General features: G+C 44.5%; 1 protein-coding gene across 2 annotated transcripts in view; it reads right to left on the bottom strand.

Moving 5' to 3' along the window:
- The window catches only part of LOC135213063 (BLOC-1-related complex subunit 6-like), a 61462-nt gene that overhangs the window by 38627 nt on the left and 6119 nt on the right, over positions 1-16716 (bottom strand). For both annotated transcript variants that reach the window (XM_064246906.1, XM_064246907.1), the window contains exons 2-5: positions 12993-13088; positions 10812-10958; positions 1302-1458; positions 526-695 (exon numbers count right to left, since the gene is read on the bottom strand). In XM_064246906.1, the coding sequence (XP_064102976.1) occupies positions 526-695; positions 1302-1458; positions 10812-10958; positions 12993-13088 (570 nt within the window). The remainder of the gene's footprint in view (positions 1-525; positions 696-1301; positions 1459-10811; positions 10959-12992; positions 13089-16716) is intronic.

Genomic DNA, 16716 nt, shown 5'->3' with positions numbered 1-16716 from the left:
CTCTCTCTCTCTCTCTCTCTCTCTCTCTCTCTCTCTCTCTCTCTCTCTCTCTCTCTGTTATTGGCTGTTTATATATTTCTAATGGTAAAATGTTTAAGATGACTTTGGAATGATATTAATAATACCAATTCAATGGTATCTTTGATGTAGGATGATACTTAAAAGTATACATTTGGTATTTGAACTTTAAAGATATGCAGATATGGGCATTTTTAGTGGGGAGTTCTAACTATTCGCAGGTTTGCGTTATTTGCGGGGGTCCCTGGTACACATCCCCCGCGAATACGGGGGAAAACACTGTATATTCAAAATCTCTGATTAGGTTCTCCCATCCAGAAAAAAAAAACGTGTTCAACATGAATAAAAATTGTTTAAAAAAATCGTAACATTAAGGCAGTTAACAAGTAATGACATAACACTTGAAAATAAATTTATAAAAACAAAGTGTTCCTTCATTAAGTTATCCTAATATGATATATATGAAAGACAACACTACTAAATTCAAATAAGGGATATAATACTTACACTAAGTAGAGTACCAGTAAGATTTTCGATAAGAGTATCTACGGACGTAGCAATATGTCTTGCGTGGGCTTCGATGTCGTTGATAATGGTTGGATCTATAGGTGGCACTTGTGGAGCAAGAGCTGTCCGTAACAAACTTGGAGTAGAGCTTCTTGAACCAGGGAACGAGGCTAAAATAATAATTAGTAATTACTGTAAAATAATATCATAATAATATACTGTGCTAAAAAATAATGGTGACTTTTGATTAAAACTATAAAGAAGTTCAACAAGAAAAATTTTGATTCTTGACTTGAATTAGCAAAAGGTGGAAAACTAGATGGAAAGAGACCAAAGGGAATTGAAGTAAAGTTAAAGATAGGAAAAATGCAGATCTTGCAGTAACTTCTACAGTGTGCAATGAAAGACATGCTATATGCAGTACCCACTACAGGGAATAAGAGTAACACCAATAATAAGATTTCAACTTTGTTGGTTTTAACACAGCTTTGTTGGTTTTAACACAGACTACTGTTAAACAAAATTGCAAAACATGATATCACTAAAATGTTCTCACTGTCCCATCAAATTATATTGGCATTAAAGAGACATGTGACATGAAAAAGTCATCAGAATTATTAGGAAACTGATAACAATTACCTTTACGTTGACCAGTAACCAAGAAAGGAAAGTCCAGATAAAAAATACTGAGCTGGTCTAGTCTAGTCTATAACATATTCTTTCATACATTAAGTCTATCATTATATATAACTAACATTGCAAAAACAAGAACTTACTTTTGGAAACTGGGCTAGCAAGCTTTATTTTAGCATGAAGATCATCAGCAACATAAGATATAATATCTCCATGTCGTGTCACCACTCCAGAACCTTGCAAAGCTGACTCAGCTTGATCTGGACTACACCTTCCTACCTGGAGGCTCCATGGTCGTTCCTAAATGTATAATAAATATGAAGATAATTTGTATTTTTCCTAGATACACAAACCAACATCTTACATTTACCAGTACTCATAGCACCAGAAAGAAACTGTTGTGAAAAATTGGTAACAAGGCAGTTAATTGGTAGTCAGTAGGTTATAGGCAGTGATGCAATAACCTTCAGCATCAAAGTTGAGGCTGGATTATGATACAAATACAAATCATCTATAAAATTTGGTATTGGTTCTAACAAAAATACAAACCATTGTCTATTATTCAGGAGATTCACTCCTTAGGACAAAGTTCAATGATTTGGTGGCGGAAGAAGAAAAGTACTCTTCTGCTTCTTCACCTTGCTTCAAATGCATACTTTACTCTACTTTAATAGAATGACTCAGGACATGGTCAAAACAGGCATCAGCCAAAGACCTGGAGTACCACCAGCAATAAGTGAAGAAACCACAAGGGTTTCTCCAGCAGGAATTACATGAAAGGTAAACTTATAAGTAGGAAATTGGAGGAGTACTAAAAGCAGAAGGGGACCTGGATATTAAAGTGCTCAAAAGATTCAGTGGAATCAAAGCATGAGTACCCAGCCACAAAACTGACACTGCTTTCTGGCCTTCCTATGCTTCTTTCTGTGGCACCTCCATTAGGAAGACCATCCAGTACACTCCTTGCAGACCAAATACACATTGCAAATCCTACCTCTGCTAAACAAACAAATCCAATGAGGCTCTGCAGATAGTGAACCAGGACATTCAGCATCACCATACATTGTGCAGATACAAACTTGCTCTTATCATGAACAAATTCCACAGTGAAAAATCACTAGTAATCAAAACCAGGCAAAACTGTCGTAAAAAAAGGAAAATAATTTAATAGTTTCAGCAGTGTAAGTCGGCACATACAGAGAAGGTCTACAAGCAACAGCAGGTGGGGAAAAACTGCTGGGTTATGGACACGTGATTGGGAGATACCCTGGCATTCACCTACCTACTCACCAACAATTAACCACCTTGTTACCTAGCATTAACATCTATCACTATTTTAAGATGACACTAGGAACGCTCCTCAATAGAAGAAGACAATGGTTATGTGTTCTCACAGGAATACATGCACATGCTCTTTTAAACAAAATTAATTTTTTCATTCAAAATTACTATCTCTAGTATAATTTTGGTATTGAAATCATCCCATGACCTTCAGGTAATAAAATCAGCCCCTACCCTTCAGACCCTTCAGTAATTTAAGTGAAAAATGGCAAGTAGGCCTGTAGTAGAGCAAATACAACCAAATTGTTTATCATGTAGTCTGGTTGGATATGGAGTGGCAAACCACATCATAACTAACTAATGGGTATGGCAAAAAAAAAAAATTTTTTTTAAATTATATTTGCTTCACAACAAAACTAATATTTATTATTTAGCCTGAATCTCAGTTAGTTAGAAAGGATCAAGGGGCTAAAGACCCCTGAAATGGCAAAACACTGATGAGCCAATAACCTATCAACAGTTCTCTTTACTGCATTAAATCATAAATACCTGACATTCGAGTACGTTCTGGAGAACTATAATCTATCAATTATTATTTTTAATTCTTAATTTATAATGCACATATCTATATACTCCCAAAATTCTCATGAAAACAAACTAATTCAATTTTATTATGCTATAAAAACAACTAAAGGAGGATTTTATAAATATAAATATTTTTGAGTACATTTTTATCTTTTATAATCTTGTTGCCAAATCTAATTGTTGTAAATATGACAATTTGTCCAAAATTGCATTTTTCCTAACTATACAAACCTGAGGTCCTTTTACAATAGGAAGGTTACTAGCGGCAGCTGGATAGGTCGTAAGCTTTCGAACAAGGGTTGGGTTCGGTAGTTAACTGCTTGTCCGACAGGCGAGCGCGCGCGCGCGCGACTGGGAGGTAAACAAATCACTTTTGCTTTTGGCCCAAGCACAAAAACCTGCAGAGTGGAGGGGTGGCAATGAAGGTGGGTACTATGTGTAAAAGGAGACCTCCAGGTGGTTTGTATAGTTAGGAAAAATGCAATTTTGGACAAATTGTCATTTGTTCCGACACGGCATACAAACCTTCGGTCCTTTTACAATAGGAAGACTCACTTCTTGGTGGGAGGAATCTGAGTCTTTTGTGAACAGACTGGTGTTCGCCCAACCTTGGAATGCCTCCCTGGTCGTAAGAGCGAGGGAGGGATCCAAGCCTCTGTCCGATTGATCGGGGTGTGCACCGCAGGATCAATGGTCAGACCTCTGGACCAAGTACTAAGAGAGAGGCAAGCGTATCTCTTCGTACCAGCAAACAAGAACAAGTTCCTATTTGCAAGAGGCAACATAAAGTTATGGTTTGTCTCTTGTTGGCATCCACTTCCCCCCCCTTGTAGGAGGAAGTGGTGGATATTCGCTCCCATCCCTAGTGAAAGGGATAGGATGGGGCTCTGTCGAGTAGCTCACCGGCATCTCGTCCTTATCCAGCAAGGTGATGACCGTATCTCTCTACCCACAGGTAGAGGGGGAGAAAAAGATAGGAAGAGAAGCCAGTCACTCTCTCATTCACTTATCTATTCTTTACAGTCACACCAGGACTCGATGCTGTTCAGCCTGCTAGGGTCTGGGTTAGCTACACAACGTGTTGAGCAGCCATCACGGGTCCCAAGGAAAACGATCCAAGGACCTGTGGGCAATATCCAAAAGGTAGAAGGAGGTGCCAGTGGTCTGGTTGTACCAGACCCCTGCCTTCAGTACCTGCGCCACGGAGAAGTTCTTGTGTAACTCGAGGGAGTGTACTTCTAGGTCATCTTCGGTGCTGACGAAGAGTCTTCAACACTCAGCCTGGGATGTCGAGTTTCTTCAGAAAGCGCGGTCGCGCTTTCACAGGACAAAGCAGCATCTCCTTCGCATCGAAGGCGGTGAAGTCCATTAGGGAGGGGATTGTGAAGGACTCTAACCGATCGTCAGGAACCGAAAGGAAGGGTTCTGAGTCTTCGCTACGAAGTTCGGTACGAAATCGAGCGTCACAAATCCCCATCCCCTGGATGCTTGACTTCGCAGGAAAAGTCATGCAACTTACCTCAAGAGGAAAAGAAGGGAATGGTCGTATGACCTATCCCTCTTCTCGACTTCGTGATGTCCTGTACCCATACTGGTCTATCCGTCTGCAGCGAAGTGTCTCACATTTCTCCTATCCCCATGCAGTGAAGTTCTTCTCGGTAGTGGATAGGACACCGACACTCAATGGTGGGTTTATCGTCGATGGTATTTGGTACTGTTTGACAAAGCTTATTAATTAAAACGTAAGTAATGATTGCTTTGTAACAACAGAACTAAGTCAACAGCGTAGTTCGTAACTGACTCGGGAGCTCTGACAGCTGCCGACTGACTGCGTTTGGAAGGAGGCAAGTTGTCCAAGCATCCAAGCAAGTCACGTGACCTTCGCCTTAAAAGGGTTATGCCAAGAGACTAAACAAATAATTTGTTCGTCACCGATGCCAGAAGGCGAGGTGATGATTCTCTTAAGGCATGTGCCCAACAGGCGAAAGTCAATTGCCTTCTAGAGACCGAGGTCCCTCATGGCAAGATATCTCATAGTATAGTTGATTCTCAGCTAAGGAGAAACAACACTATGTGTCGTTGAAGACGAAGGTGTAAAGAAAAAGCAACCTACGTCTTCACAGCTGAACCGAGAGAAGGAGGATTCTCAAGATTCTGAACCTGTGCTACAAAGACTGAGAACGCTAACCGCTATTCATTGCTGTCCGGTGAGGATCGTAGTTTGCAATAAAAGCGGAGCGCTTTTCAGTAATGAAGAGACAGGGAATACTGCCTGAAGAACTGCTTCTCATGGGCTGAACATTTGGAAGTAGAGCTGTCAGGTCGGAGAGTAGGCGATGTCTTCTGACACATCTGTTAATTCGGGGCGAGCAATGAATAATTGCACACCTACGAATACGAGATATTTTGAAGACAAACTCGGATGTCTGCAAAAATCATTCGCATTATCGCGGTGCGATGCAGCGGGAGACTAATACAGACTTCTGTTACCGTGCGGTAAACAGAAAGATGAAAGAGTCCAAAAGATATCTCTGTTGAAAATTCTCGCAATGTCGAAGGCGATGAAATCGAGCGTCACAGCAGTAGATGGTCCTTCATTATTGCGAGAATCCCCGTTAATCAGAGACCATAAGTCCATGATTGTTGGGCAGAGATACGGTTCGGTAGTCAATCAAACCAGGGGAGAGAGAGACGTAACCGACCGTGCATCTCCGAGACCTAGCTGATACTGAGCTGCTATCAGGGCAGTTCAATACGTAGTAGCTCTCGGTGACTCGTCATCCTGAGTTGCCAGGTAATCCATTATTCCACGAAGGAATGCGTTCGGCTAGAACCATCGAGCATAAAGAATACGCTCGAGCAAATTATATTTAAACGAAACGGATTTCGGTAAATACAAAAGCTGATTTGGTGTTGTCATGACAATACCAAGTATCTAAAATCGAAACTGATAACTGCTGGGAGGTTGCAGGCAACCCCGAGTTGCAGTTCAATTAAGATACAATTCGTCTCGGTCACAAACCGTAGAGTTACTACGGTATGCGCCTACCCCCGGACAATTCAACTGTTAAAAGAATCATGTCGCGAGGGTAATATACGTAGTATATTTGTAGTTCTGTACCACGACCTCCATCCTAAATTCTTTCCTCTCGAGGAATGAGAATAAGGATTGGAGATCGACCGCCTTCGTTCTCTAGTCAAGAGAGTGAAGGATTAGTCTTTCCCAAAGGAAAGCTTCAATGGTGAACAGAATACCGAAGACGATAGTTCAAGCCAAACTGGAAGTTCTCGGTCCGTTCTTCTCTATTCCAGGTTATCGCCTACTGTGAGATACTCTCTTTCAGCAGCAGTCTTCTTCCAAATGCTAGAAATTTACGGAATTCGAGCATAAGCGAGGTTCCCGATTATCGTGTAACAATTTTCGGGGATTCTCGCTCACTTTGGACCGTGGTCTCGCCTAAGTGTTTGGAGATCGTAAAAAAACTCGAACACTCTGAGTGCGCTAGAAATCCGTAGAATTCTAAGCACTCTGCGAAACCCCCACCGAATTCGTCAAACGATATCGGCTGGTGGACCTCTCGATTCCCGTAGAAATCGAGAAAGGGGCAGGATCCCTCCTCAACGACCGGGGCTTACGTCAGGTAGGACCCGAAGGTCCCCCCAGTAGCGCAGCCCCTAACGTGGGATCTTACAGAGAAATTCTCTGTAGGATCCCTCCCTTTCCCTCGTAGCCGTAAGGAGAGAGGGAATGGGGGAGGAATTGGATACTGGCTCGCCTTCCCAGCGGAACTAGCAGTTGGAGAAGGAAAAAGAAAAGGAGCAGCCATCGCCTTACGGCGATGGCTCTCAGAGCCTGGGAAAACGTATCGTCAGGAGAAAACGTTTTCCCGAGGAGGGTTACGAACTCATACTGTAGGTAAGGGTCTGCCGCCACTGTGAACGTCGTCTGGGTGGGGCTGATCGACACCTGACAGGAGAGAGCCGATACCGTCCTCCGACTCATTCCAGTCCTCGTCGAGGTCGAAACCTCTCAGGAGGACCGAAGGGGTATTCAAATACGGTGTCCGAAGACACGTAGAAACGCCTCTGTCGCAGTAGAGGAGGTGAAGTAGCTTGTTCGACCGGCCAGAACTGAGAGAGCCTTCTTGTCCGGAGACGAGAGACTACCTGGTTCAACACAGTCGGCAAGCTCCGATCGCGGCAGACCCACCGTCGATTTGGGTTCCCTCTCGGGCCCCAAAACGACTCGAGCCGAGACGTGGCTCTGCTGGTGGGAGCGGCGATCCTTCCCCGAGGTCGTTGTGCTGACGAATCCAGCGCCATAACCTCGGCAAAGTTCCTCTGGATCTCGGAAGTCACAGCATCTTGCAGAGTAGGACCGTTAAGCCCTGTTCGAACAAGAGCATATTCCGAGAACCTTCCTCCTAAGAAGAAGGGAACAGCGACAGCCCTCTCGGTCTTCTCCATCCACTTGCGCATACGTCCTGGCCGTCCAAGAACCGTGCCTGGCACGTAGGGCGTCGTGGTGGATCATGAGGGGCGCACCCCTCACGATCACTCCTCAATACCTCGCTCCTCCCGGTGTAACCCGAGGAGGTTGAAGGTACAGGGAGAGGCAGACCTGACGCTCCCTCGTCGCTCGCTGGCAGAACCAGCAGGCTTGGAGGGCTGCAGGGCGATCGTTCAATCCCGCGGTGGCGATCGAGCTGCAGGCCTGGTTGAACCGTCTCGCTGTGGAGAACGGCTGGACTGAGCACAGCGGCCCCGATCTCGAGGTGTCAGACGAGCTGGTGCTGGTTGCCGTATCGATCGCTCTCTGTGAGAGCGACGGTCCAGGCGACCTGCAGGCTCCACTGTCACAGTGAGACCGGTGCTTGTCCTCACGGCACGTTCACGTCGCTGGTTCCAGCCGTGGCTGGCACCGGCGAACGGGGAGGGGGGACCTCTTCCCAGCCTCAGCCCGTGGCCGGTCGTGGACCGTCACGTCCCCGGGTAGCCAGTGGTCGTCGCCGCGAGAGCGAGAGCTGGTCTGGTGAGAGTCGCGTGAGCGGCTGTCACCAGTCTTCCGCCCCGTGCCGTGAACCTGACGCTGAGCGGACTCAGAGGTCTGGTTCCTGGCTGCACGGTCGCTGGTAGGCGACCGTACCCTCGGTACCTCCCGCGAACGAGAGGCCCCGAGACGGACCCTGATGCAGTGGCAGAACCACTGACACCAGCGCGAGGAAGTACCGGTGTTAGCCGGTACCCCTCTGGTCCCCGTAGTCTTCTTCCTTGCGGAAAGGAAGAGACGGGCCCCGCTCCCGAAGGAGCAGGAGGACCAGCCGAAGGAACCCTCCCGTCCCACCGAGGTGAGACGGGTCCCGAGAAGCTCCCGAGGGAGACTTCTTAGGAGGGAGGAGGCAACCTTCTTCTTCCTCGGCTGTGAAGCCTTAGAAGTCGAAGGGGGAAGAAGAGGCGGCAGCCGACGACGATGAAGAAGATGAAGACGACGACGACGACACCTTCCTCCTCTTCTTCGTCAGCTTCCTCAGGACAGACGTAAGATCTGCTATCCAGGGCGGAGCCGGGCCTGCTGTAGCCGAAGCCACAGGGCCCGGACGCACCTGTACAGACAGACCAAAGTCTGGGGTAGTACCACCACGAACAGGGACAACGTCAGCAGGTATGGGCATCTCAGGAACAGCAGGCACAGCCAGCACAGCATCGGTAGGGACAGCCAGCGCAGCAACGGCAGGGACAGCCAGCGCAGCAACTGCATGGACAGTCAGCACAGAATCGGCAGGTACTGCAGGCAGCACCGGAAACACAGGAGTAAGCAGCAGCCAGCAACATCCTGGTACCGGCGGCAGGTCCAGGGGCGAGCTCTATGGGCAGCGGAAGTGTGGTCGCGGCAAGCGCGGCAACACGAGGCGGCGGCGGCACGCCCCCCTCTCGGTACGTACGGCGAACGGCACTTCACAGCGGCTGTAGGCAAGACTGTTACCACGTGAGGCGAGTACACCAGGTGAGGAGGGACGTCGTCACCTGGAGTCGATATCGTTGTCGTGGTCACCACTCCATGGGTGACCGCAGCAGGCCCAGACATAGAACCGCCGCCCCTGGACACTAGGCACGCCCTGCAAATCGACGGACGCCCATACCTCAGCAAGGTCCACCCTCGTGGCAATAGCACCTGCGGAAATAACAGTAGTAGTGATTAGTGGGGGGGAAAGTCCCCACCCTCGCGCGGGGGGTGAGCCCCACACCGAACACGAGCGGAAGACCCCGAATACAATTGTACATCGGGCACCGAGCGCCCTCCCCCGCGCTCGACGGAGCGGGCGAGGAGGAGAACCCAGATAACCTCCCCCCCCGAAGGGGAAGGGCCATCTGTGGGAGCTTAGCGGGGGGGGGGGGCGGGGGGGGGGGGGGGGGGGAGGGATTCTCGTTCCCCACCCCCGCACAGCACCCATGTACCCAACAATAATAAAAAGAGCCCGAGAGCAATCGTGCCCTCGGCACCGAATGCCACGGGCATAAGGATCAATTCCTGACTGAGCGGAACTTGAACCAAAATAATATTGATGCAATCAATAATAAAAGGAATAACATGAAAAAGAATCTTGCATTACGATTCACTTCACCATGAATAAGGGCTCGGAGCGAGCGCATTTGCGCCCTCGGTACCGAGCGCAAGGGTAAAAGATCCATTCCCAATTATGAACGGAAACCTTGATCCATAATGAATTGATGCAATCAAAATATATATATGAAAAATGAAAAGAAATACTGCGCTTGCGATTTCACTTCATACAAAATAAAAAAAAAGGGGAAGGATCAATTCCCGGGAAATAGCGGAAACATTGATCCAAGTAAATAATGCAATCTCAATAAAATATGAAAATGAAAAAGAACTGCACTTGCGATTTCACTTCATTCAAATAAAAAGGGGAAAGGATCAATTTCCGGGTAAGAGCGGAAAACTGATCCAAAATGAGTATTGCTACAATCAAAATAAATATATGAAAATGAAAAAGAAACTGTACTTGCGATTCCAACTTCCATACAGAATAAGTTTTCGTGCCGAGCGCATTCGCTCGGCAACAAGCATACAGTCAAAAAAAAAAAAATAAATGAAAAGGCACTTACTTACGATTTTTTTCTACACATTTTCAACCAAAATATAAGCTCGGAGCGAGCGCTCTCCCGCCCTCGGCACCGAGCATACACAATACGAGGATCATTTCTGGGAAAATGAATTCCTGCACTTACGCCCTTCAGTCCCGGCACTCGGGTAATCGGAGGGCGTGGAGAAACCAAGATCCTTTAATTCACAATTGAATTCAATGGAAATAAATATGAAATGATTGTACTTACAATTCAGTTTCACTAGATAAATAGAAAAAGAAAAACACAACCATGCGAAAGCAACGACGATGAAGCGGGCAGAGAGCGATGATACACGTCTACACGCCAGCAGGCCGAAAGCAAAAGTGATTTGTTTACCTCCCAGTCGCGCGCGCGCGCCTGTCGGACAAGCAGTTAACTACCGAACCCCTTGTTCGAAAGCTTACGACCTATCCAGCTGCCGCTAGTACCTTCCTATTGTAAAAGGACCGAAGGTTTGTATGCCGTGTCGGAACAATTGCAGCTTTCTCAGAGAGGATTTATTCATTGAATGTTCCTCTTTAAAGGCCAGAAAAACAACACATCTGTTTTAGAACTTGGATCCGAACAAGAATAAATTATTTTGATAATGTTATGTTATGACATCAAGTTACCCTTTCACAAAGAACTGTGCAACTAACCTGATTATCTTGCGGTGGTAATCCTGCCCCATAATCCAAGGCTTCACCCTGTGAGTCATCACGTGCCATGAAAGCACTTAGTCGCTCCTGAGTTAGGAAAGCCTGAACAGGATCCATGTCAGCACAAACTGGTGTAATTGCCTCAGCCTGCAAACAACAAAACCTATTATATTAACATACCAGTGAAACATTTATGACACTTGCTTCAATGCTCAACACCAAAGATTTTGTACACTTATACTATGTACGTCGTTTCTTAACAATAAACAATTTCCATAAACCTAACACAGCTAGTAAAGAGAGACAACCAATTTCCAAATTCAATTTAAATGTCAAATGGTATCACTGCAGTTAATAAAGTTAACACGAGTGAGTTAGCCCATTAAAAATGAGTCTGTCATTCTTCTGCTGCTGACAAAAGCTAGTATGCCAATAATAAAGACAAGAGCAAATCCTGATGTACCTTGCTGCTGATAAAAGTCCCAGACAAAACTATGACATCAAGATACCTTCAGCACAAAGCTCAATATGCCAACTGTAACTGTAAATTTGGCGATGCATATTAATCATCTGAAATAATGCAAGTCACTAAACCACAGGTATGCATTGACCTCTTGGCTATCTCTAATACTACTTTTGCATGAATAGGCTCTTTCATCAACAAAAGATGCAATGAAAATCTTCATTTCATGAAATACTAAATAACATTTATGGCAAACAGGGTAAACTTTCCATCTCTATGCACATACAGGTTTTATGAGAGTTTAGTGGCATCTTCAAAAATAAATGGAAATGAGACTCATTAATAATGTGGTGGCAAAGGAGAATCCTCCTTGTCATTAGCGGCAGAGGACAAAACCAGGCTGAAAAATTGAGCACTGATGTAGTCCCACCTACTGGTCATCTGGGCCTTGGCAAAAGAAGTCCAGGGCAAATGACAAGCTTACAGATGACCAACCCTTGGCATACCCAAGTGACTCAGCAATATTACAAAGCACTAAAGAGAGGTCCCACAAAAGTAGTTGGATCATTCTCTGTGGCATTTTTTCATTGATAAAAAAGCCCTGTGCCCCTGCCAAGACTGATAACTTTGCCACTACCAAACAAGCGTAAGGAATTCCACAACCATAGGAACAGGGGCCGTGGTGGAATTGACGTCTCTCTTATTTCACAAATAACTGAATTTTCCCCACTTAGCCTGGTACAAGTTGACAGCTGAGGTTCAGCAGGAACATGACGGTAGGGCAGTATCCTTAGGAAAGACTTCACCTCTTAGACCTAGTTTGTTAAATTCCAGGAGAGTAAAAGTTGTTATGGAACTCGAAATAAAGGTGCCTGAGCAATCTCAAGGGATTATGTATCAAAAACCTTTATAGGGGTTAAGTCCATGGACTAAGTTCTCATCATTCTTCCCTAACCTGAAATATTTCTGCCTGAATTCCTATCAAGTCTAGGTCTTCATCTCCTCTCTTTCCCCACGGTTTCCTGGGTCTCCCTCCATGGTTTTCTCTTGCTACTTCTATATCTGTTGCTTTTCTGACCAAATGCTCTTCAGTCAGTGTCACTTCACTTGGTGAGACGTGTCCATTCATGGTCTGAATAATCAACCCGATATCATGTAGTATATAACATAATTATAGGTGCCTCACACTGAGGAACCTGGGGCAACCCGAACAAGCTGTAAGGTCTGTAGGATCCCCACTAATCTCCAAACCATTTCAGTCTTCTTTCCAGTCTCTTGATACCACACTTCTCAATTGATTCCTCATTCATAATATTACCTTACTGTACTTTGGCTGACTCTCAACATTCTGTGGTCTCACATTTCTTAAAAATCTCCTCCAGTTTCCTTGTCAGTAAGAGCCTCTATGGACTCATTGTAAGTCCTCACTCTGTTATTAGGACATTTTCTTTACTAATAATGCAGCTCACTACACTTAATCCGCACTGCTGCTATTCTCTTATGAAAGCAGCAAAAAAACAAAAAATAAGTATGTATATTCAAATTAGACACTTACCACTGCCTAATAATAGTGGTTCGAACTCTAAACAATTTTAGTTATTAAGCAGACAGTTTCATCAGTATATCTACAGCCTTTACATATTTAAAACAAAACAAAAATTGTAAAGTATTTCTGTACACTTGAAATATGTTAACCACACCTTAATACTTCAACTAACCTCTTCTTTCGCATCATCTTCTGGCTCTTCTGAAATACGTTCAGCTAGAAGTGGCCTTTCTAAGATTTCTGAGTATGAACCTGTCATTGTCTGCATCTGGAAAAATAAAATACAATTAACCACTCATAAATAGAGCTGAGTGCCATGGCCTTATTTAGTAAAACTACACATCACATATTGTGCACATGATTATAAACTAGCCTACGCTTCACACTTAACATTCAATTTAAGAGCCTTCTTTAACAAATTACATCTGAAATGGTAGCATAGCAAAAAAAACCAATGATGATAATGTAGCTGGTAAGTACAGAGGTCCCTCAGGTTGAGGTGTTGCTGTATTCTGTAAAAAATATAGGAAGCATCTCTACTATGGTAGATCTATGTGAATGTTCTGACCAGGTAACTGTACACATTTTGACTGCTGACGATGCAGACATTTTAACAAGCAAAAGCCTAGCAGCCTACTGTAGGCCTGCTGTAGTGATAAGCTTAATACAAAAATTGGGTGGTTTGCACCAACATTAATAATAAAAACTTATATCCTCAGAGATGATAAACTGTTGAATAAATGAATGGTTCATGTAACCAATATGGCACAAAATTAATGTATCATGAAATGGTAAAACTGCTGACTACTACTATGCCACTCGGATTTGGTAACAATCAGTTACCATACAAAAGGGGGTAAAACTGATGACTACAAGGCTATCATGCCCTTTTGGTTCACTAATGACCTGTTTAGTATGTGCAAAATGGGCACAGGATTTATTACCAGCCCCTTGGGGTTGAACCTGTAAACATAAATAATAAATATCAAAAACACAGAAAAACAACATACCTAAATATGAACAAAAACATAGACAAAAGGCAGCAAGTATTCAGGTCAGTGACTAAAGCAAAACGAACCAAACCAAGGTCCTAGTAGTTACCTATAACCTAAACTGGACATGTTTGGTACCAGCCCCTTAGCAAGACTCTAATAAAAAAAAAAAAAAAAGGGGTAGATCTAGATAATAAGTATGAGTAAGGTATTTCTTTGGAAATTAAAGTTTCCTATAGTACTATTTTGGTTGCTTATTAAGAATTTGCTGTTATTTTTGGGTGGTCGACTGTAATTAATCCCATGGGGCTAGTACTAAACACAGCGAAATACATATGATGCCCCAGTCCCTAGAGGCTGTCATATTCGCGGGAGCGTTCCTTACAGTCTGTGCAGAGTTAGGGGGAAACCCCGCAGTCGATCCATCATTATCGCGTGGCTCAGCCTTATTCACTCGCTATTTAATTGGTGAAACAAGAATACAATTACATCTTCAAGCATACAATTCAAAAGATTGAAGTTTCGTCAACATAATGTGATATACGAAAGCCCCATACAAACTAAAATAAGCATGTGAGCTCTTCATAAAATATATTTTAAAGGCAGTTTTGAAATCCAATATGGCAGCACCCGTGTGACTTGCCGTTCGTAACCACAGCCAAGCCACCATCTTTCCCAGCACTCATTTGAACAATGTTAGCATATATATGTAACGTTTATTGATCTTACTCAAGATTGCAGTTGTAATCAGCACAATAAAACAACATTTTGTTGCCTATATTAGTGAAAGTATGTAACGTAACTTTTTATTCCCGGGGTCATGGTTTGAACTGAAATTCATTTTTACCTTGTAATCACTGGTTTTATCCTCACTGCCATCACAACTGAAACTCCACGGAGCTTATTTGATTGTAATTATACACATTTTGGTCTTAATTCACTCCAAATTGCACTTGAACTACGCTGCGGTTCCTAGTTCCTAAGCGCTCACTCCACAAACACAGTTAAAGGCAGCACATGAGTACACGGTTTATGAGCTCTTCATAAAATATGTTTTAAAGGCAGTTTTGAAATCCAATATGGCGGCACCCGTGTGACTTGCCGTTCGTAACCACAGCCAAGCCACCATCTTTCCCAGCACTCATTTGAACAATGTTAGCATATATATGTAACGTTTATTGATCTTACTCAAGATTGCAGTTGTAATCAGCACAATAAAACAACATTTGTGCCTATATTAGTGAAAGTATGTAAACGTAAACTTTTTATTCCCGGGGTCATGGTTTGAACTGAAATTCATTTTTACCTTGTAATCACTGGTTTTATCCTCACTGCCATCACAACTGAAACTCCACGGTGCTTATTTGATTGTAATTATACACATTTTGGTCTTAATTCACTCCAAATTGCACTTGAACTAAGCTGCAGTTCCTAGTTCCTAAGCGCTCACTCCACAAACACAGTTAAAGGCAGCACATGAGTACACGGTTTATGAGGTGCAAAGCTTTATTCCCTTAACTGTTTACTTTACTCATTATTTAGTTTAACTTTACTTTGTTACTTCAAAAATGACAATTTGTCGAAAATTGCATTTTTCCTAACTATACAAACCTGAGGTCCTTTAACAATAGGAAGTAGCTAGCGGCAGCTGGAACGGTCGTAAGCTTCGAACAAGGGGAGATGGTAGTTAACTGCTGTCCGACAGTCGCGCGCCGCGCGACTGGGAGGTAAACAAATCACTTTTTGGCTTTTGGCCCATGCAAAATACGCAGAGTGAGGTGGCATGAGGAGGGACTATATGTAAAGGACCTCAGGTTTGTATAGTTAGGAAAAATGCAATTTTCGACAAATTGTCATTTGTTCCGATACGTATACAAACCATCGTCCTTTAACAATAGGAAGACTCACTTCTTGTGGGAGGAATCTGAGTCTTTTGATGAAACAGACTGGTGTTTCGTCCATCCCTGGAATGCCTCCCTGGTCGTAAGAGCGAGGGAGGGATCCAAGCCTCTGTCCGATTGATCGGGGTGTGCAACCGCAGGATCAATGGTCAGACCTCTGGGCCGAGTACTAAGAGAGAGGCGAAGCGTATCTCTTCGTACCAGCAAGCAAGAACTTGTTCCTGTTTGCAAGAGGCAACATAAAGTATGGGTTGTCCTCAAGCTGGCATCCACTTCCTCCCCCTTGGAGGAAGGAAGGGTGGATATACGCTCCTATCCCTAGTGAAAGGGATAGGATGGGGCTCTGTTGAGTAGCTCTCACCTGCATCTTGTCCTTATCCAGCAGGGTGACGACCGTGTCCCTAAGAACCCACAGGTAGAGGGGAAGAAAAAGATGGGAAGAGGAGCCAGTCACACTCTCGTTCACTCATCCATTCTTACGGTCACACCAGGACTCGATGCTGTTCAGCCTGCGAGGGTCTGGGTTCGCTACACAACGTGTTGAGCAGCCACCACGGGTCCCAAGGAAAAAGATCCAAGGACCTGTGGGCAATATCCCGAAGGTAGAAGGAAGGGCATGTGGTCTGGTTGGAGCCAGACCCCTGCCTTCAGTACCTGGCGCCACGGAGAAGTTCTTGCGGACAAGGCAGCATCTCCTTCGCATCGAAGGCGGTGAAGTCCATTAGGGAGGGGATTGTGAACGACTCGAACCAATCGTCAGGGACCGAAGGGTTCTGAGTCTTCGCTACGAAGTTTGGTACGAAATCGAGCGTCACGGATCCCATCCCCTGGATGCTTGACTTCGCAGGAGAAGTCATGCAGTTTCCTCAGAGGAAAAAGAAGGAAATAGTCGCATGACCTATCCCTCTTCTCTACTTCGGTGATGTCCAGTACCCATACTGGTCTGTCCGTTTGCCCACGAAGTCTCTCGCATCCTCCTATCCCCATGCAGCGAAGTTCTCGG

This window comes from Macrobrachium nipponense, chromosome 42 (assembly GCF_015104395.2).
Source record: "Macrobrachium nipponense isolate FS-2020 chromosome 42, ASM1510439v2, whole genome shotgun sequence".
NCBI classification, from domain to species: Eukaryota; Metazoa; Arthropoda; class Malacostraca; order Decapoda; family Palaemonidae; genus Macrobrachium; species Macrobrachium nipponense.
The sequence above is the reverse complement of the archived record's forward strand: the minus strand, read 5'-3'. Positions and strand labels throughout refer to the sequence as shown.